This window comes from Epinephelus lanceolatus, chromosome 9 (genome assembly GCF_041903045.1).
Source record: "Epinephelus lanceolatus isolate andai-2023 chromosome 9, ASM4190304v1, whole genome shotgun sequence".
Taxonomy (NCBI): Eukaryota; Metazoa; Chordata; class Actinopteri; order Perciformes; family Serranidae; genus Epinephelus; species Epinephelus lanceolatus.
Window position 1 is genome coordinate 36908802 of NC_135742.1, and position 22980 is coordinate 36931781.

The 22980-nt window shown below is 40.7% G+C and overlaps 1 protein-coding gene across 1 annotated transcript in view; it reads right to left on the reverse strand.

The window, feature by feature from the left end:
* Positions 1-21927, reverse strand: part of htr7c (5-hydroxytryptamine (serotonin) receptor 7c) — a 36674-nt gene extending 14747 nt beyond the window's left edge. The window contains exon 1 of the mRNA XM_033619127.2: positions 21327-21927. Within this exon, the coding sequence (XP_033475018.1) occupies positions 21327-21778 (452 nt within the window). The 5' untranslated portion in view covers positions 21779-21927. The remainder of the gene's footprint in view (positions 1-21326) is intronic.
* Between the last annotated feature and the right edge of the window lie 1053 nt (positions 21928-22980).

The following is a 22980-nucleotide window of genomic DNA, read 5'->3' on the forward strand; positions in this document are numbered from 1 at the left end:
GCAGATTGGAAACCCGATGTTTTCGGCATCAAATAATCATCTCTGCAAGCCTTCACTGGTGAATCTGTTCCTCCACCACCACAAAGTACACTACACAAAACCATTGATTAGGCTGTGTGCATTTGATAGTACAATTTCTTGAAAATGTAGGCAAAATGTTATTAAAGGGATATCTCAACATTTTTTGTGCCTTCAAGAGCTCGTGTCGATATGCTACATTCCGTCTACCAGCACCAAACCCAAGTGTAAGAGCAGCATATTGTGGTTTCACAGGGGTTAAATGTAAGACTAGTTCTTGGCACAGAGACTTACTGCAACCACACAATGTGTTGTTTTTACTCTGGGTCACTGGCCAGTAGCTGTCATGCTCTATGAGGTGAAAACGCACTGCCATCCGTACAGAATATGTACAGTATACATATATATAAAACACAATTCCCATCACACACATTATTTATTGTTGTTCTCTTTTTGGCTCACTCTTCAGACTCCCTGTCTCACTGGGCTTTGACAACATCATCTGGCCCTGATCTTTTACGGGTGTTAAAACCTTTTCATTCTGATCATGGCAGCCTCTTCCAGTCCTCAAGATACACTGAAAGAACTCACACATATGTCTTAAACTGTGATCCATCGCTTGAACAAACTGGGTCAGAGTCATCCGACCATATTTCCTTATTTCCTATGGTACACAGCACTTCAAGATGAGAATGTTTCCGACCAAGAATGAGGGTTATGCTGTAAAGTGTTAGACACTGTTAGACAACTATAGGCCAAGGCATTGGTTTCATTGTGGTTAAAGAATATAAAAGGCTAACTACCTCTTTTTTCCTAGAGTCTTGTGTTTCACCTCTATACACACATGTATGCCAATCATTTTATCTTTGTGTCTGTATAATAGTCCTATAGTCCTAAGTATTTTTTCTCTCTCTGGACTTCCCTCTCTCCAAAAAATATTGTTTATATGTTATGAAATTGTTCTTCCACTTAGGTTGTGGTTACATGTTAGTGAAAAAAGCACTACCATTTATGCACCATCCCAGGCATTCAGAGTGCAGGACTTCCCATCCTGAGTCCTGTTATGTTGTTAGGTTTAAGCACCAAATTAACATGTTGTGTCTCTTGTTTCAAGTCACAGCGGAGTTCCTCTAAACCAAGACTATGATTTCTTCCCTCTCATGTCTTACTCTTTCTTGTAGTTAATATTCTGCTGCAGAAGCAAATTGGTCACAACCTTAATTTTCATGGTCCCACCTATAAATAACTATTATGTAAGCAAAATAATGAGGTTAACACAAAAATTTACATATGCATGAACAACAAAGATGTGTTATTTTTTGACCAGCACTGTTGGGAAGCTTATCAGTCACCATAAACTTTTAGTCATACCTTGTGTCTGTGCTCTTGTGGGCGGTGGAGCATGTGGTGTGTTTTCTAAATGTTTTTCAGTATGAATTGAGAACACAGTCTTCTCGTCACAACATTTACTTGTATTTTCTGAATGGAGTCTTGCCTGCATGTTGTGCCCTTCAGAATCACAATCAGAATCAGAATACCTTTCATTGTCATTGTATTAATAAAAAACAAAAGCAAAATGAGGAGTGCTCCTCCTGTAAGGTGCTGACAGTTAAAAACTACATCCTCCATATTCAACCATTTTTACCATGTAATAGGTAAAAACTACAGACCATGTGTTCAATTCCAGCCCGTGGCCCCTTGCTGCATGTCATCCCCTCCCCTCCCTCACCCTCAATACTGCCCTGTCTTATAAAGGCAAAAGCCATAAAAAATAATCTTTAAAGGAAAAAACATCCATTATTGTTGCAGCCACGGGGACCACATTTGTAAAGAAGCTACACAGCTTCTGTAGACCTTTCTTTCTACCACGAAAATTACATTTGTACATGTACATGCATGCCAGTGCTGCAGAATGAATTTTAATGTGTGTGTAACATGGCATGCGAAGTGCTATTACTGCCCACCAAAATTTAAATTTACCGTGGTCAGCATGCCTCTAACAGGCACAAGTCTGCAAACTCATTTAGTGAGATCCCAAAACGCTCACTCAAATATTAATGTGTGCTAACTCTCTCTTAACTATTATACAATGAGTCAAGTCTGTTAGTGGAAGGTGAATAAGTATGTGCCAGCAAGTCCATCGTCCTCTCTTTTTCCGGTCATGATGATGTGAGAGAGCGAGTGTGAAGAGCCCCTCCATCTTTGTCACCTTCCCTTTGGTTCTGTCACCGAGTGCACTCGCTCTCTTAAAGGACACCTCAAAAATTAAATAAGCTTAGAGGAAGTCTCAGATGTGGGGGAGGAATCTAATTCTCCACTTCCTCCCATTTTACTTCTGACCTTTCAGAAAAAAATGTTGAACAATTTTAGTTACCAAGGATACCACATACAGCTCCTTTTTGAGCCGACTCACTTTCTTCCAATTTGGCATGTAGCCAACAGTTAGTGTAGCTGAAGTAGCTGTGTGGCCCATTATATGTCATCATTTTGTGGCTCTGCAAATGGAGAAGGACAGTGAGGAGGAGTTGTATCCAACTTGTTCCTGATTCACTAGACAATACCATGTAACACAAAGGCAAACATTGAGGGCTGTGCTTTTTCTCCACCTCGTATTCTCTCACTGACCTTTTATTTTTGGGACATGGAAATATCACAGATATTTAAAAACACAGCTAAGAGCAAGAAAATGCACCTGATACCTGCATTCTGGCTGAACTCTATTTTTCTGAATGCTTTATCCAAAGAATTTATCTTGTGCAGGCACAGAGAAAATATGAGTCTCCATCATGTAGGTCAGCTACGTTACAATTCAAGGTCCACACATGTTGTTTATCTCTTAGGATTTTTTATAGAGGATGAATCATATTTTCAATTTCATATCTTTCATATACCTTTTTTATGAAGAGGCAAAACACAACACCAACAGACCAAAATCCTTAAATCAGACATATAGCCTACAATCCAGGTATAACACACAAACTTCTTTTTTTATAATTAAATGCACACTCAATATTAAGATAGCAAATGTTATTTGTACAGTTTGTTTCTGTATCACCCCTCACAATGTATCACTGCAAAGCATAGTGTGTGTGGAGCCACACATATCTTTCTTAATGCCTTTTATGTCTTAGATGAAGGACTTTGAAATGCTTTACTGTTGAAGTGCTATACAAATAAACCTGCTTTACCTTCACTAAAACTTCTCCCCATAGATTTACCTACAACAACAGTTGCCTCATCACTGTGTGTTTAAATATTAGCTAATATTCAACATAATTTACAAAGACATCTAACATCATCAGCAAACAAAAGCTAATATGTACAAGTGTTTTCTTGTGTAAATAACTTAATCGGGCAATTCACCCCTAATTTAGAGCAAAAATTTATCAGTCTAGATTGTTTTGGTGGGAGTTGTGAGGGTTGGAGATATCAGCCGTAAAGATGTCTGCCTTTCCACCAGTATAATGTTGTGTTCACACCAAACACGTGTGTTTGAAGGCTACAAATTTTGTGTTGAATCGCTTCATACATGCGTGAAATCACAGAATCGATGAATTCTTCCACCGGTTCAGATGTTTAACTCTGGCGAATAAGCTTATGATGCAAAATTGCGCTACTTGCTTCATTCGCGATGCTTCATTTCCATATGATGCAAACCTAATGGAACTACATGGCATTTGGCGCTCAAAGCACAAAAAGAATACATTTGAAAAACTCAACAGCAATGTCTCTTTCCAAAAATCATGACTTGTTTACTCAAGGTAATCCACAGACCTTGTGAGGAGTTTCATGTAGGAACTATTTTCTTTCTACCGAAATACACCCCGCCAACTCTATTTCTGCACAGAGTGAAGTGGCATCTACTCATTGATGAGAGGCTCATGTTCATGACAGCACAAGATATAAACATTAATGACATCCTTTTTGGCTGAGCTGTAACATTTGCTAGCTCAGTGGTGCTAGTTGAGCTAGCAGTACACGCACGCTTCCTTCTGTGCAGTGATACTGTCGGTGGGTGTAATTCGGTAGAAAAAAACATTCTCACAACAAGGTCTGTGGATTTCTTGAATAATTGGGTCATGATTTCTGAAAAGAGACATTGCTACTGAGTTTTATGTAGTTTTTTCATTTATTTATTTAAAAAAAATAAATAAATTATTTGTGCTTTGAGCACCACAAGAGTGTCATCTAGTTCCATTACATCTCTACAGCCGATATCTCCAGCACTCAGCAACTCACAACAAAACAATCTTGACTAATAAATAGCACTGAAGTAAGAGAAAAAAAAAGGTATTTTTGATTTTGGGGCCAACTGTCCCTTTAAGCAAAAGCAAACAGCTCATCGACTCTTGACATAATGTAGACTTCTGCATTTTGTGTGTTCTCCAGTATTCTCAACCTGAACAGTGCAACACAGGAGATTTGAGGCCTTTGGCGGTCTTCTAAATGATTAATTGGATCTAAATTATGCCTTCAGCCTTCAGTCAGATGTTAGGTGTGTCATTTTAATGGAAGATATAAATCAAACAATTAAATTGTATTCTTTAAGAAACATTTAGATAAAACAAATGAGAAAAGTGCACAAAAGGAATACTTTATGCTAGCTTTGCCAGAAGCAATGATTCAAGCAAAAAGGGATGAGAGCAGCTTTGTGCTTTCATCAGCAACACTTTCCCAGAGAATAAAGTAGATTGAATATAATTTGATTTTGCACCAGATGACATATATCAGAACATAAGATATGGAGGTGGAATCTATGTTCCTGCCTGAGTACTAACCAGACAAAACTCTGAGTGATGACAGGAATATTCATTACAGGAGCAATTTTACTGCTGTTTATCTCACTTTTGAGCAGTGAGAGGAGAAGTTATTAAGCCCTTTCTACTGGCAAAGCACATTTATGTACAGTAACACATTTGTACATTTCCAGGATTCATCTTCACGCAGGCTAATTTGAAAGCTAGACAAACAAAATACCATCATGGGTGAGCAAGCACAGCTGTGACAACAAGTTAATAATACTGATAACACTGATTCGGTCAACTAAAGGTTATTGTTGTGTTGCCAAAGCAGTTCACATAATAATGGGTTAGAAACAGTCAATCTAGTCATAGTGCTGAACCGCACAATGAACTAAAAATGAACAAAAGAAATGAAGCTGTATAAAGCATTTTTAGTCTGCTTTGGACTAAATATCATATTGTTGTACAATCATAAAATCATTCATCTGAGAGTCCATACACCAGATTTTAAGGAGATTAAATGACACTGAATTCCATCTGTGCCGGTCAGATCATTTGCTCCTGATTCACGTACACTGCAGTATGTTGACCACTAAGCCTTATCAGTTGAGCAGAAGAAAAGACGTCCTTCTTGTGATTCTTTTTGAGAGATTTCTTATATTTACAAGTTTTTATGCCTCTGTGCTGGTGATAGCTGTGACCAAAGGCATTCTGTTTTCAGGTTGTCCCCCCATACATACATATGTCCGATTCTCATGAACATGATATCTCAAGAACACCTTAAGGAAATCTCTTCAAATTTGGCACAAACGTCCACTTGGACTCAGTGATGAACTGATTAGAACTGATTATTTCAGTCCAGACTAAAGTATCTCCACACCAGTTGAATACATTGTCATGAAATTTTGTACAGACATTCATGTTCCCCTGATGATAAAGTCTACAGGCAGTGGTGATCTCCATACTTCTCCTCTAGTGCCACCAGCAGGTCAAAGTTCTCACTTATGTAATAATATATCTCCACATCTACTTGATGGATAGGTGCAAACATTTTTACAGACATTCATGATCCCCAGATCAGACAAAGCTGTAAATGTGCTAGTGCCCAATTGGAAAAAAAATAGTGGCACCAACAATTAGAAAAATGCTTTCTTTACTTCTCCAAAGAGCAAAGGACAGGATAAGAACACATCTGTGGCTTCAGGTCATCTGCAGGGAGGGTGAAAATGGTAAACTGTGAGACCCCTGTGTTAAAGACTTCATCACAGGTTAGTTAATGATGTAAAAGTCAACAGTTATAATGTTAAAAGTCAAAGTAGTGAATGTTGATGTTGCACTGAAACGGCAGCACACAGAACTGTCTACTGTCTACATTATGGGAGACTGTAGAGCGGTCATCCACTAATCAGAAGACTGAGTGTTCAATCCCTGATCCCAGTTTACAAGTCAAATTGTCCTTGGGCAAGACACTGAACCCCATATTGCTCCTTTTGACTGTTATCACTCCTGATGATGTTAGCATTTCATGCAAAGCACCGCTGGGTCTGAGTACAGCCTCACAGGGACACTAGTGTGGCTATAGACTCTTAAGCTACGTTCACATTACAATCAAATTTCAATTTTTTTACATGTGGTCCTAAATCAGATACATAGCTCATCACTGGCGATGAGACCACTGTGAGAACGGTCATATTGGTAAACATGTGCGTTTTTCACATACACCCATGGTATTTCCATATCGTTCTTTACTGCACATGCACAGATCACTCACCATAAGGTGTCAGAATAGCCCGTTGAAACTACAGAAGGCTGCACACCCTAAAATTTTAGAGAAACTGTTCCTCCTTGAAGCCCTTCACATTGTGGCCCCACCACTCCTGACTTCTCCCGGACACACACCTCTCTCCCCACGGAACTACCAGCAATAGCCGCTAATAGAGCAATGGCTATGGCTTTTGCCCTACTTTGTCATGCCATTGTTTTGACAACTTATAATCCCGTAGCCTCAACAGTCCAAAAAATGTCCCAATGGAACGAAAACCCATTTTACTGCAGCCTGTTATCCCGAAAACAAGCGCAAATTGCTCCAAAAATAGCCAATGGTCCAATGATGTCTTTCTGCAACATCATTTTCCATGTGCTTCTGTTTGGAAGAGTGCCATCAGATATGGCCCTTCCTCAATATATGATAAATTGTCATGCAACCTCCGCAGCAAATCATTCGGGAGATGAACATTAACACCACTATAGCTTTCTTTTTTTTCCCCAAACGTCTGTCTCACAAATATGGCGTATTTTTTTGTTGATGTTCCAACAGACATGTGCGTGACATTATTGGTTGTATGTAAGGCATTTCAGGGCAAAGATACATTCACACTGATGTCAGATATGGGTCACTCCAAACATGAATGTAAACAGTTTAGGCAGAAAGATCGGATCATAATATGACTGTAGCCTTAGTCTTGTTGAGAGACACCAAAATCAACTGTGTGCCACTAAATCACAAGCTCCATTTTCACATTGATTGATGGTGAGCCGCAACATAAGCATTTAACTCAGTGGTAAGACAATGGAAAGAGTAGTGCTTGTAGTTTAGCACAACGGCTCTTTGTGAGAGGTTACTGAAATTTACACAGAATCACACAGTAACAAAAACAGAAAATATGATATAGGCCAACTCACTCCTGTCTCCCTGGGGCTGATCAGATATGTAGGCCTACATCCTCACAGACACAGACACACCCACACAATTCACCAACACTGGTACACTGCTCTGAGCACCAAGCTAATAATATTTTTTATTCAAAGTCTACCTCTACTTTGAATAAACTGAGCTTCCTATTCAACATGCTACTGTATGCCAATGTGTTGTCATGGAGATTTTAAGACCAAAATCTGTTCACAAAGACAGTCAGATCATGTGGGTGTGTGTGCTTTTCACAACTTTTCCTTAAAACTTGATATGTTGTTCTTATGGTCAGCATATGTTCAAATGGTACAAAGATGTTGCTACAATTGGTAAAAAATTGTAAATGTTCTAGTTTCCAATTTTTATGAGTACTTCAAGTGTGGTGTGATATAATTGAAAGCTCAAAAACAGCCACTAATAGACCTTGTGGTGAGATTGTTTTGGTCAGCTGCTGTTGAAAATGAACTTTCAATATCAGCTACTAATGCACTGGGTTATATTTGATGCTGCTCGTAACTGGAATTTTTCTATTCCCAGTATGTCCCATACACACTCCCGGGCATTTCAAAGAGCGCAGGGCTGCCTTCAGTGCGATGACCCAGTTAGTGGTCAGCTCTGGGATTCAGTGTCTTGCTCAAGGGCAGTTTGGCAGTTATGGGTTGCCATAACTCAATTTTCTATTTCACAGCTGGAATACAAACTCTGTGCAGTGCTGGGGGTGAGATCACTAACTTCTCAGCATCCACCTGACCTGAATATGACGAAGGATTTCAGCTGTGAAGTCATAACATTTCCACCATACATTAGTGTTGGATAATGAGTTTAGAATGAACTGACAACTAGACAGATGCACAGCAGTGAACATATATGAAGAGTGAAGTGTCAGTGAAAGAAATGTGAGGCAAATAATTAATGTCTGCTTGACTAAAGGGATTGCTTTTATGAGCTGTTGCCTTTGGCAGCACTATGTTCAAATAAAGACACATGTACTTTACTTCCTTTAAACATAAATACATATAACTGCACAAAATTGGTCACTAATTTAACCCCTCAGTGACTGTTTATAGGAGCATTCATGCCTGATTTAAAGCAACACTTACCTTTCTGGAAATTTTACACTTTTATTTGTTTAGGTTAAAATGCTATTAATACACTGATGGCACACTGAAATGTAAGTGAATTCCACCAGAGATGAAAACTCATAATTATACCATTCTCATATGGTTCTAAGAAAACTCCGACCAATCATTGCATTCGGACCGAATGCAATGATTGATCAGAGTTTTCTCCTGTCGGAGTTTTCTCCTGTCCTGTCTGTCTTCCCCACGTGGAGGCCTCCTCGCCAGTTTTCTAGACTACCGCTCATTTCCACGTCAAGTTAGTGGAGTGGGCGCTGGGGCACCCCTATTACCACGTTTCAACCAGCAGCAGAAAGGAAAGGTGAATCCTGGCGGTTGTGGATTGAACGGGGGTCACAGACAGGAATACGGCGGAGGCTCATAGTGCTGTGCTGCGCAAGACAACAGCTTACCGGCGACAGAGAAGTCCGACTCCAGGTCCAGTAATTTCCTCTTTCGTTGGTGTCATGACTGCCCAGTAGTACCTGGACAACCGAACCGTGGCGGCACACAGGTATGTGACGTGTCAGAGGAGAAACGTGCCGTTCACATTTCTCTCTTTGTGGCAGGTAACGGCCCACAAACCTCACCGCACTTTAGGGACTGTTCTTTACTTATGGAGGGACTGTCAGGGGAGGAGGGTGGCTGGTTGATTTTTATTTTATTTATTTATTTTATTTTGATCCCCCCATGTTAATCACTCATTGATGCTGTTTTTGAAGTATGAATAAGTCAATAAGTAATGTATTCCACTGAAATATCAGTGATGTATTATAGAAAAGTGATTTATCTTTTTATAAATGACAAAAGGCACATCTGCCTCGTTTTTGCCATGGTATCGTGATACTACTCAGAACCGTGATACTTTCACTGGTATCGGTTTTGCAACGGGTGCCGAAAAATTTCCCTTATTTTCAAATCCAAAACTTGACAGGTATGCGCTCCAACAGGGAAATCAGTTGGCAAAAGAAAGAAACGATGTAACAAGAAGTAAATTCATCAGTGCAATACAGTCACGAGTTTCTAACAGACATTAGAAACTGCTGCAGAGATCTAACGCTACAACCAAGAGAGCTCAGGATGTGTAGCAAGCTTAGCCTGCTACGTCGAGCTAGCCCTGAGATGACTGTGGTTTCGCCTGGAGCTGTCCCAACGGGGAGATGCCGGCGCGGAGGGGTTAGCTAGGCTAAGAGCTAACCCCATCAAATCAGCTGTTCCCAGTGTCCTTCTGGCGAATGTCCGCTCACTGGACATGAACATGGAATACATCCGACTATGGAGCTCCACTCACCGAGGAGCGAGGGACTGCTGCGTCTTTGTGAGAGCAGAGCAGACAGGACAGCAGCATCATCTGGTAAGCTCCGTGGTGTATACACAAACAATTCATGGTGCTGTGATCTGAAGAGGATCTCCCAGTTCTGCTCTCAGGATGTGGAGTTTTTGACTGTGAAATGTCGACCCTTTTCATCTTATTATTGCACTATATGTTCTTTCTTATATGTTGCACAAATTGTTTTTATATGTTTTGTTTCTGTTTGCTTGGGGTATGCAAAATGTCATTTCATTTTTGTGCTGGTTCAGTTCAGTTCGTAACATTATGACAACACAGCATCCAGTTGCTAATGGCTAACATTTGCCTACTGTAGCGTAGCCTCTGAAACATAAACGTTATCTTTCTTGTGCGTTTCCACTTACTAGTAACGTTAACGCTACTATCTAATGTTAGCACTGTAACCTTATTCTAAAACTCATCAGCCATCACTGACTCTGGTTGAGTTTTAAAACTCTGGGGTTGCGTTTGACTGTCTCGGTTGTAACGTTACACTCGCTCTCCTCTTCCATGTATCTAACGTTACCTTGCCAACGCCTACATCTATCATAGACGTAATGAGGACGTAATGGAGGAGGGGGGAGTAGGCCTTTGGAGGGAGGTGGAGTTGCAGGGGGAGGGGGATGGGTATTGGAGGGAGGTGGGAGTTGTGGATGTTTAAATTTTTTCTAAGTGCTGTGTGAAATGCAAGAAAGGTAAGAGTTCCTTTAATGGACAGTATAAATACGCAGTTCATGTGCTCAAATAAACCTAATGCCAAAACTTGAGTTGCATAGTTTGTCTTGCAGCAGTGTGCTTGAAGTTCAAAACATATTATTTGCAAACCACAGCGTGATGTGTGTTTGTGTGTTTGCAGACTCTCAGCTCCATCAACAGGAAACCCATTATCTCACTGCTTGGTAAATGCTCGTTGGCCCTTTGTTCAATCTTGATGAATAATGGACCCCACCTTTGTTATGCCAAACACAAAGCATGATTTATGCCACGCTAAAGTCACTCAGCACTTTGCCCTTTTCTTCTTCCTGTCCCTGGAGATTGCTGGGTAAATAGGGTGACAAGCTGGGAATAGCAAAACTCAGATCTCTATCTGTGGACTGCTTGCTAATCCATCATCCTCGATGTCAAATTGTAAAGGAAATGCAACATACTAATAATGCTGCTGACGTACATAAGTTGGGTATCCCCACCTTTTGAGGAAACATGAGATTCATGAGCTTCCCAGGTTCATGAAACTCCTTCAAAATATTGATAACTGTGTATAACTTCAGTTCAAGGAGGTCAAAACAGGAACATCAAATTGAGGTCAGATGGTTTTACTAAAAAGAGGAAAAATCTGCAGAACAGCCCTAAAACAACCCCCTTCGTAAACTAATTTTCATTTATGAAAGCACTTTGGCTGGATATTTTAATTTTATTCTTTGATGCATCAATACCACTGCCACTATTCAAATAGCCTATGATGCATAGCTGGATTTGGTTCAAGAGCTTACTGATGACCATGTGTCATCAGTGAAGCAAGAATCTCTGTGCCATTTAAACACATGTAGCAGTTTCCAATATTTATTTTCTGTACCATAAATTCGAAGTCTCTCACAGGGGAAAGGGCCAGTCTATCTGCATAAAGGCCCAGACACACCAAACTGACTTCAAAGAACTATTGGCAATTAAGGCAGACTGTTGCGTCGCCTCATGTCACCTGTGTATCAGCCAAAAAGTTGCACTTGAAAACACCACAAAGATGACAGCCAATGGCCACCTAGCACATGCGCTCTGCCTCTGCATGAGAGGAAATAACTCTTCATACCAGCAGATGGCAGTAGTTGGTATTCTTCGTTCAAAAAGGGAAACCAAAAGACAGACAGAATACGCCAGTTAGCTAGTTAGGACATTAACAACACAACCCAATGTTGAAAGAACAAATGATATTTAACATGAGCTAGCAACTAATAACACAAATAGTTACAAACCTTTCTCCTTAAGAGCAGATCTTACCAAATATAACAACTTTGTTTCGATGTCATAGCCTCTTGACTTCAGCCGTTTGTTTTCTTTCTTCACTTACGTTTCTCTTCTCATCTGCTGGCCTAAAGTGAAAGTCAGAGTGATTTCTCTCACCGCCATCTCCAACACCAATACAACATGCTGAATTGGCCAAAAAAAGGCAAACAAGGGCGGACTCATACTAATGGTGTGGGACACACAGAAAAAACTAGGGCGACAGATGCTCACCGACAGCTTGACATTGACCAATGGCCAAGCATCGACTTGGTGTTGAAGGGCTTTATGGCTTGTCTCAGTTCTGCCCTTTAACCCCTGGCCCCCACCACCTCCCCCAGCCCTCCACAGAGCTAGAGCATGGATGTGTGAAGATAATCTTGTTACAGTGTTGGAGTTGGCACCCCATTCACTCCTATGAAAGTTGCTCAATGGTACATATAAGCCCAAAAATTAATTCCTTTAATTCCAATTGCTTGGGTTCACTCACATGAATGACAGTAGGAGAATAACTCTGGATTTGGCTGTTAATGAAGTTTACAACTTTTAGAACATAATTATTTAAATAAGGGCTTTTTAAATGGAAAAACCACATGTGCAGGGTTATCATTAACAATGCTAGCAGCAAGGCTCTGGGGATGGCAACATTAAATTATGATGGTGAAAATGTCACATTATATCTGCTAAACATCAGCATGTTAGCATTGTAATTGGGAGCATGTTAGCTTCCTAACATTAGCATTTAGCTCAATCCACTCACTGAGCCACTAGCATGGCTGTTGACTCTCCGTCTTGTTCTCTCCTTCTTCGTCTTGCCTTGTTTATCAGATCACATTCAGTTTAATGTGTAACTCTACCCTTCGCTGATTACCCTTTTTCTTGAGCTATTTGCAAATTAGAGGAATCTCTTAACAGAGAACAACGTGAGAATCCAATTAGACAGTGAAGGACAGGATTTAATGAAGGCAAAGGGGGAAATGGGATACATGGTAACCATATCATTCACAGTGTGCACTGTGGTTTAGTTCAGTATCTCTACCTCTAAAGCTGTGGTAAGGCGCTTCACCCTACCTTTTATCAATTATCTGAGAGTGAAATATTTCCTGTGGGAGGGGAAATATTTGGCCATCGCATGCAAGCGTGGCAATGGCAATCAACAACTCACGACAGTGCTAAAGAGTGTAATTTACATTTTGAGCAAATACTGACCATGTTCTCTGTAATTAGGGTTTAGTTAGCTTAAATTATTGAATTGAGCTGCCAATGAACCACTGCTGTTTGCTTTTCAGGTATTTCTGTATAATCAGATATTGATTTTCATTTCAAAAGATATGAGATTCCTCATCTTAAACACTTCTATGCACAACATTTGGCATATGTAGGCTACAACAAATGCAGTTGATAAAAAAAGTGTCTTTCTGTTATTTCACGTCAGTAGGTATATAAAGCACAAGCTTCCTTTCCATTGTAATGCACTGCATCATATTGCATATAACAAGAAACATGAAACCTGAACAAGTAGAAATCTGCTAAATATGGTAACTTCCATGTGGCGTGAATGCAGCATACCATGATGGACCCATGCTGGACCTGCTGTAGCTGCCATAGATTTGACAACAAGCCAGAGCTAAATATATTTGTTTTTCTAACCAACCAGTGACAAGCCCTCAAACCGTTGTTGCTTACAATGTACTAGATATATTGCTCCAAATCTCAAGTGAACAGTCACCTTACTACCTTTTCAGTGACCGTGACCTCATGACTCTCAGTGACAATACCCTGGTGAAAGTAAATATCAATCACAAAGAGATAAACAACAAGCCACTGCCATCAATTTTGCTCTTCTGCCTTTGACTCTCTGTTCACAGTCATCTCAACCCCCCTTGTCTCCATTCCCACACACACCACCCAATCTGGCCACATGATCAGCGGACAATTTGTCCCTCACTTCATGTGCTGCTGTAATATAAGTCAAACAGACAGTCAAACAGGACGGAAACTGAGCTGCGGTTGATAGTACAAGCAGCACCTATCAATGATTAACTTGCTGAATGCCTTCTCACAGCATTTTTATTTAATGGTGCTCTGATATATTTTCATTGACAGCAGTTTTGCTCTGGAAGAAGTGCTTGTTTTCAGGATGTGGGCAGTGGTAGATTTTAAATTTAAATAGTGTTTCCTCTTTAAAGATGAGAGTAGTTTGCCTTCTCTGTATGAAAGAGCTGTAGTGGCTTGTAACATTAAATATGTCTCTTGTGGTTTTCAAACCCTCTAAAATGTAGCACTCTCTGTAAACTAGTTGTGATCACAAGATTTAAGGATTCAGTGTAACATCCCATTTAATACCGAAGCACACTTTCTGTCCCGATTTAGCATTCCTTTACAAGCATGAGTTGCCTTTGATCTGATCGCACTGGCCTAGCAGGAGATGTCCAATCCTCCACGTTTCAGCGAGGTGGCCGACAAGTGGGAAGTGAATAGTGCCTGAGAGAGGGGAGCTTAGGCGTCACATCACATTACCTGAGGATGCGTCAGCTAGGTCAAGTCATCTATGTCTGCTGCTGCGGGTGGATGTTCCCCAGCTGCACTAACCAAGCGCTGTTTCTCCTGGGACAAACGTACTCGCCAACCTCGCAAAAACATTATCAAACGTAGAGGGCGGGTCAAAGTGGGAGCTGTGTGTGAACTCGTCTCATCATTGACACACCATTTGGCAGAAAGGATGTGAAGGCTGTGGCTAATCCTGCTGCCATCTAAGGGCCCTTGCTTGCATGATTTCCTCCCTCAAATCCCCTGCAGAAGCTTACGGGTGTGATCACACCTACACCGTGTTTTCTTTAGCCTGAACCTTGGTGGAAAAGTTTACTTTACTGCAGATACGTGATTTATTTTTTTGACCTACATCTTCCACATGTTCATTGATAGTTAAGCCAGGTTATATTTGATTTGCAAATGTAACTCTGTCTCTTGCTATACCAAGCTCCTCCATTCCTTTAGCACTATCTTTTCTTAGACGTCTGAGGAAGTACAGAAAAGGACTCCCCTCTCCTCCCACTGTTGTGAATAAATCATTCATATTTGACTTTTGAATTATTGAACATACAACATATTACTCTCAGCGAAGGTAGAAACTGACTGTAGCCAAAAGAGATACTAACTTTTTGGAGAAGTGGGCATGAAAGCCTTTGCCAAAAGTGCATGCTGGGATGTCTTGTGAAAGAGCAGACCTACATTCATATATAACTTCCATTTTATTCACTTCCCAGCACTCAGACTGGACTCCTCTGCTGTGACTGGGTCAATGCTGCGGTGTGTTAGGTTCAATTTGCAGTTGTTGAATCTCCACTTGAAGAGGCTGGAGGTGCTAAATGAGTACTCATCCATAAGCATGGCTTTCATAGCCATAAATCAACATTTACACACACAGTAAAATCAATAGAGTATTCTGCCGTTATTTTGACATGACCCCGGCCACAGGACGGGTAACCTTTTCTTTAAGTCTGTCAATTGCTCGCTATTACTGAGTGAGAAAAGTTACCCAACTAAGATTTATAAGGAACTTTATTGCTATAGTAGCCATAGCATATAAGCACCAGTTGGACATTCAGGTTTGAAAATTAATCAAGGGTTATTTTGATTACTTTTTAAGTGGCATGTCATTTTTTCCTACATAACAATCATAATACATATTAGGTAGGTTGAGTGCAAAGACGATATAGGGTATATAACCTTGTCAGCTAACAATGATCTTTGTCTACCATTTCTGAGTGTATTCGGCTATTGTGGGAAGTTACAAATTAGTTAGCAGGGCTATTAATTTTTTATATGATTTTGTATAAATGTGATGAAGTACTTTGATTTGCTAGAATAAAAACATTGAAACAGGGTGTATTGTTATTTTATCCATTCACAATTTCTACGTTGATTTTCCAGAAATATGACTGTATTAAATAATGGCATTAATACCATGATAAAAAAAAAATTACATATATCATGATATAGAATATGACTGAAATTGCCCACATCTAATACTGAGATGCAGTATTCACTCCCCTAATCTAGATGATGCTATATGACAGTGGTTCTCATACTGTGGAGCGGGGGCCCCCATGGGGACATAGAGCCAGTGCAGGTGGTACATGGATAATCAAGGGAAAGATATGGAGTGAAACAATGTTGAATGAATATGATTTATGGGGGGAAAATGAGCAAACAAGAGTCTGCCAATGCTATCATATTGACCTTTATTTCACAAAAATTCAACATGGATCCTTTTTTATCAGTAGCTTCCCCAATTATTGTTAATGAATTGAAGGGCATGACAGAAAAGTGAGAACCACTGCTGTATGGTAATGTCGGAAGTTTAAAACTGCCGAACAACAGTGGGAATTTTATTTTTTCACATCATTTTCTGAGACAGGAAATGCATATTTTCTTTCTTAAACATTGTCACCTGTTAAGACAGACTGCTCAGAAAGTGTAAACAGTCTTTGAAAACGTCTTTAAATTGGCTACAATATTTAACATGTCTTTTAAAGGCACCATTTAACCACAAAATGGATGCATGTGCAAATTTAGTTGCAATACAATGACACTGTAGAGTGAGACCAAGGCTGAATTAACTGGGCAAACTGGACAGCTGCACCAGGGCATATGTGCAGTAGGTGATTTGACAGGGGATGAGAGGGGACACCCTCCCCCTTGTTAGCAAAATGGGCCCCTCTTGTTAACCTGACATCCCTCCCTGACATGGTTAATACCTGCATTGTTAGAGGATTTCTCTGTGGATTTTACACATCATGTTTAGTTCACAGTGAGTACTCAGTCCTTGAAGAAAGGTATTAATTGGTTCTAAGGAGAGCTCTCTAAAGGTGTAGATTTTGAAAGATGTGAGTACTTACTAGGCGAGGGGTCTCTAACAAATGACACTGTTGACTTGCAATATGGAAAACATAGGATTCAGTGATTTGACTAACAGCCAGGATAACTCATACTCTCCTGCATTGATTTTTATCACATCTAAAAATAACTCTTGTCCTCCAGCTTTATGTAGGTGCAATACTACATTGCTGAAGTAATCCTTAAACCAACCTCCTGATATTTCGAGGGTTCTGGTGTAACCAGCAGATATCTGGGACAAGACTTCCTCTTCTGCGTGGTGGTCATGTCAGCTAATCTCTATAAACAGATATTTGCATATGAATACAGATTAAATAAAGAAAGGAAAAATAATCATCGTCAGGTTGCATTTTGGCTAATGCATTCCGCCTTTTCCACCCGGACTGTTTACCTGCTGCTCAAACATGATGCCGACATACACAACAAATCTTGTGCCGTTGCTTTCAGATTCTGCATACACATATAGATACAGTCAGGTCCATAATTATTTGGACAATGATACAGTTGTCGTCATTTTGGCTCTGTACACCACCACAATGGGTTTTAAATGAAACAATGAATACCTGCTTAAAGTGCAGACTCTCAGCTTTCATTTAAGGCTTTTTTCAAAAATGTAGTATGAACCGTGTAGGAATGACAACCATTTCTTCACACAGTCCCCCAACTTTAAGGGCTCATAAGTATTTGGACAAACTAACATAATCATCAATTAAACAGTCAGTTTTAATACTTGGTTGCAAATCCTTTACAGTCAATGACTGCCTGAAGTGTTGGACACATAGGCATCATCAGATGCTGGGTTTCTTCCCTGGTGATGCTCTGCCAGCCCTTTACTGCAGCTGTCTGCACTTCCTGCTTGTGTTTTGGGTGTTTTGCCCTCAGTTTTGGCTTCAGCAAGAGAAACGCATGTTCAATTGGATTCAGGTCAGATGATATGACTTGGCCATTGCAGAACATTCCACTTCTTTGCCTTAAAAATGTCTTTGGTTGCTTTTGCAGTATGCTTCAGGTCAATGTCCAACTGCACTGTGAAGCATCGTCCAATGAGTTTTGAAGCATTTGGTTGAATCTGAGCAGATAATGGTGCCCCAAACACTTCAGCTTTCACCCTGCTGCTCTTGTAAGCAAGACAAGACTTCACTAGAATAAATACAGAGGGTTTATCACAAGATGCAAACCATTGGTTAGCCTTAAAAATGGAAGGCCAGATTAGAGTTTGTCAAAAACCATCTAAAAAGCCTGTACAGTTGTGGAACAGCATACTATGGACAGATAAAACAAAGATCAACTACCAGAATGATGGGAAGACAAGAGAAGGAAGAAGGGAAGGAACTGCTCATGATCCAAAGCACACCACCTCATCAGTGAAGCATGGTGGAGGTACTGTTATGTCATGGCCATGTATGGCTGCCAGTGGAACTGGTTCTCTTGTATTTATTGATGATGTGACTGCTGACAAGAGCAGCAGGATGAAAGCTGAAGTGTTTGGGGCTACATTATCTGCTCAGATTCAACCAAATGCTTCAAAACTCATTGGACGATGCTTCACAGTGCAGATGGACAATGACCTGAAACATACTGCAAAAGCAACCAAAGACATTTTTAAGGCAAAGAAGTGGAATGTTCTGCAATGGCCAAGTCATATCATCTGACCTGAATCCAACTGAGCATGCATTTCTCTTGCTGAAGCCAAAACTGAGGGCAAAACACCCAAAACACAAGCAGGAAGTGCAGACAGCTGCAGTAAAGGGCTGGCAGAGCATCACCAGGGAAGAAACCCAGCATCTGATGATGCCTATGTGTCCAACACTTCAGGCAGTCATTGACTGTAAAGGATTTGCAACCAAGTATTAAAACTGACTGTTTAATTGATGATTATGTTAGTTTGTCCAAATACTTATGAGCCCTTAAAGTTGGGGGACTGTGTGAAGAAATGGTTGTAATTCCTACACGGTTCATACTACATTTTTGAAAAAAGCCTTAAATGAAAGCTGAGAGTCTGCACTTTAAGCAGGTATTCATTGTTTCATTTAAAACCCATTGTGGTGGTGTACAGAGCCAAAATGATGACAACTGTATCATTGTCCAAATAATTATGGACCTGACTGTATATGTTCATAGAAACTACTCTTAAACTAATCTTGATACGCTGACTAGTAAAATATAAGGGCCTTGTATCAAAAAATAGTGTTAAATCTGCATTATTTAAGTTAATATTGCACAGGTCTCATTTTTGCCCTGGGATCCCACAGGGTTAAATCCAGCACTGACTAGACTCGTGTTAAAGTGGTTAGTGTAGAGATTCTGTGTTCCATCAGGATGACAGCAGGTTCTTTGAGAGCATTTATTGATGCCTGTCAAGTCCCTGCAGGATCATAAATTTATTGGCCCCATACACTAGGGATCGCTCCTCTAGCACCACATTGTCCATATTGGCATATACATATATGCAGCATCTCCCCTGTAAAGCTCAAGGAGCTCTGAGAGACAATCAATATCCCTCTGCAGCAGAGCACCTAGTCTTCAGGGACTGTATAACCCCCACAAACAAACCTGTTCAATCTGGAGCCTCATTTGCAACACTCCCTACTGTTCATCTTAATTTTATAATGCATGTCCTTGGGAGTCCTAAATGACAGCGAGAGAGCCCTTATTACAGCTAATCATGTGTCTAATTGGCAATTCCCACCCTAATAAATTATCTCTATGATTCCAATTGTGAATCATGTGCCAAACACCCTCTGCATTGTTGCATTCAAACGAGCCTGTTTTCATGGATGTCAGCGCAAACAGTTTACAGAACTGCTGTACAGCTTGTGCAGGGATGAAAATAATCCCAAATTGACTTCATAACTATTTAAAATCTTCAGTTAGTCTTGTAGTCGACAAACAGCAGGAAGACTTGAAGAAGATCATCTACAATGGTTTAGTGGGTGTGCACTTTGATTTCATGGTACCAGATTCAGACTCCTCTATCTATTCAGACGTGCTTGCTTACAGGTGGGTGCATTTGTTCTGTCTGAGTATAGACTATGACCAATTCACATCCCTTGTCACAAACAATGACCATAAGTCCCAACAGTGCTGGTTTGCCACACTCCCACTTATCGTCCACCAAAGAGAGAGGCCTAGTTCAACATGCTGACATCTAAATAATCTAAATCTAAATGATGTCCTCCTTATTTCCTGGGGTTATGGTGGGAAAACATATATATATATTTAATTATATAGGGGGGTGTAGCTGGTTCTGTAGTGACTCAAGAGGTCAACTAATGACCTCAGTGGAGAGAGTGGCCACAGATGATGTACAAACACTGTCCCTCCATCTTCAATTATCATTGTGACCTCTGTGACCTCTAATCTTACCCCCCTCCACCAAAAGGGCCTGTTAGCTTCTACTCAACTAATCTTGTTACCCTCTGTTCAACCAGGCCCAAAGCACACCCATACCTCTGTTAGGTTTACCACAGCGCAGAATGATATCTGTGATCCACTTCCTCCCATAATATCATTAGCTCCTCAGGCGTACTTACGTCCCTTGTGCTCCACAGCCACAAGCAGGAAACATGCATAATTGTGGGTGTAATGCACTGAGGTAATAATACCTGATTGGCAAGCGGGAGGAATAATCAGATCATCAATACTAGAACAAGCCTCTGTCTTCATTATGGTTACTGGGGCCGAACAAGGACACCAATCACTTGACTTTTATTTCACTGTGGATTACAGTAGGAGCGGTGGACATGTCTCATTTGTCACAAGCCATCAGGCTAAGCTCTGGCATTATACATGAGCAGTGACGCCAAAGAGCTTGAGTATACCTGGGATGCAGAGTGGATCATGGAGGGTGGGGTGTACTTTCCCCATTTTAGATGTGCAATTTAAAGTAACTCACTGTGGGGCATTTGGCAACTTGAATGAATAATTTAGGAGCAATGTGTTGATGCAAAACACTAGGGTGGTAGACCTCATATATATGTAGTGGGACAAACAAACAACAGTTGTAGTTCATTTTCTCAGAGGGGAACTTTACCTACAGCACTTGAATTTTTTTATTGTTAAAGGGGCGTGATAATGGAGAGCAGGTGCGGTGTGTCCTCGGCAGACACGTAGGACGATGGTAAATCATGTATCAAAGTCATAGCAGCTGTAAGGTCGATGTGCGCTGATCCTAAATGCGTAATTACGGGAAACACTGCTCATGTTCCAGTCAAGCAAATTAATTCAGCGTGCTATAAATTAATCACAGTCTGCGTATTAATTTTCTGGATCAGTAGCTTCAGCCACACAGATAATCAGAGGAGCGGCTGATCTGGAATCAGGCATTTAGTGCCATTCTCTGACGCAAAAACAAAATCATTACTCCATGAACTGTTCCTGCATTCAGTGTCCTTAAATGGTTTAGAGCTGCTCATAAAAGACCATTTGTCTTCTCCGCGTCATTCTAAACGCACCGCGTGCGTAATTTTGGTGCCACTGCAAATAGACAGGCTTTAATATCAAATCAGCTTTAGTTGCTAACTTTGGAAACTTACCTATCGACGCTGATCACACACAGTGTCATGATGGAGGCAGTGCAGCACATTACATCCATGCCGATGAAGATGTTACAGAACACCTCTCCAAAAAGCCACTTGCCCCCGGTGAGGTCCGTCACTATTACCAATGGCATCACAACTATGGCCACTGACAGGTCCGCCACTGCTAGAGATACCAGAAGGTAGTTTGAAGGTTGCCTTAGTTTCTTCACCACGCACACCGCGATCACCACCAGCGTGTTCCCCATGACCGTGACCGCCGTGATGATCGCCAGCATCACTCCGATGATGATCTTCTCCGGGCGCCCGAAATCCTGCAGCTGCTTCCCGCACGACTCGTTCCACATGACTGTGGGACTGGTAGTAATGAACTGCAGGGTGTCATTGATAACTTCGGAAACATCCTCTTTCTTGTGAAAAGTGTGCTCAGTTCCCGAAGTATTGAACATCACGACAACAGTATCTCGGAAGGGGTGCAAGGGACGCCTCGCCAGTGCACTCCAATTACGCGCATATTTGGATATGTGTAACCCGCTCTCGGCTCCTGTCCAGCGGTTTTAGATGGAGGCTGTTGGAGCTGCACCACATCACAGCTGCCAACAACTCACTCGGGTTCTTGACTGCTTTCTATTTAAGAATGATCCATCTGAAGTGTTTTAGGTGCGTGTTCCATCCCTACAGGTAAAAATAACTTGTACACCAAAACTATGAAATGGAAAAAAGTTACAGAATCTGAACAAATGCTCCCGGAGTGCTCGTTACTCAGTTCACTAAGCAGACAAATACGGACTATTTGGGGACTTGCGCTGCGCAAACCGCACCTATCCATGTGACGCATGTCTTAGGGCGCACAGACAGCCTTCTAACTAAATACGCGACGTAAGAGCAGCGGTTTCAAAGTGGATTCAGAGAGCGCCATGCGTGCAAAAGCATGAATAGTTTATTTAGTGGTTATTTGTGCATTTAGGCACGGGGTTCCCTCTCCAAAACCTGTACCCACCCTTGACAGTTAATGTAGATGATGACGCCAATGGTGACGATTGTGTTATGATGGCAGAGATGTTGATTTGAGATGTTTTTAGCCTTTACTCTGTCCGTGTATTTGTATTTATATCTTCATATTCTGCTGCTTTATATTCCATCTGCTTTAATATTTTTTGATGTCATTGCTGCTGTGCTGTGAAAATGTGAAAGTCTGACACTAGTGACTAGGGGAGACGGGTTGATTGACACACTTTGTGCTCTCTGCCTCACCTGCATAACTTATGTTAGAATATTCTGACCAGCAGCACATGAAAGGGTAAGGTCTCAGCTATACACAAATATGTTGTAATGCACACAAATGTTTGTTTAAAAATGATTTAAAAAGTGATTTGTGATTAAAGTCACTTTAAGCAATTGTGCCACCTACTTTTTGTCTCTTAACACACTGCAGAGGTCTCTTCCTTTCCAGGTGACCAGGTAGGCTAATTAAAAGCAGTTAAAAATGCTGAACAAAGTAGTTTTAAGTAACAATATAAACATTATTTTTAATCTTTCAAAATAGTTTGAATCTCTGAAAATACAGTCAGAGCTAGCCCACTTCTATTGAGGACACTTCCCACCCCACTTACTGTACTTTTTATTTGTGTTGTTTCATGCATTGTAATTG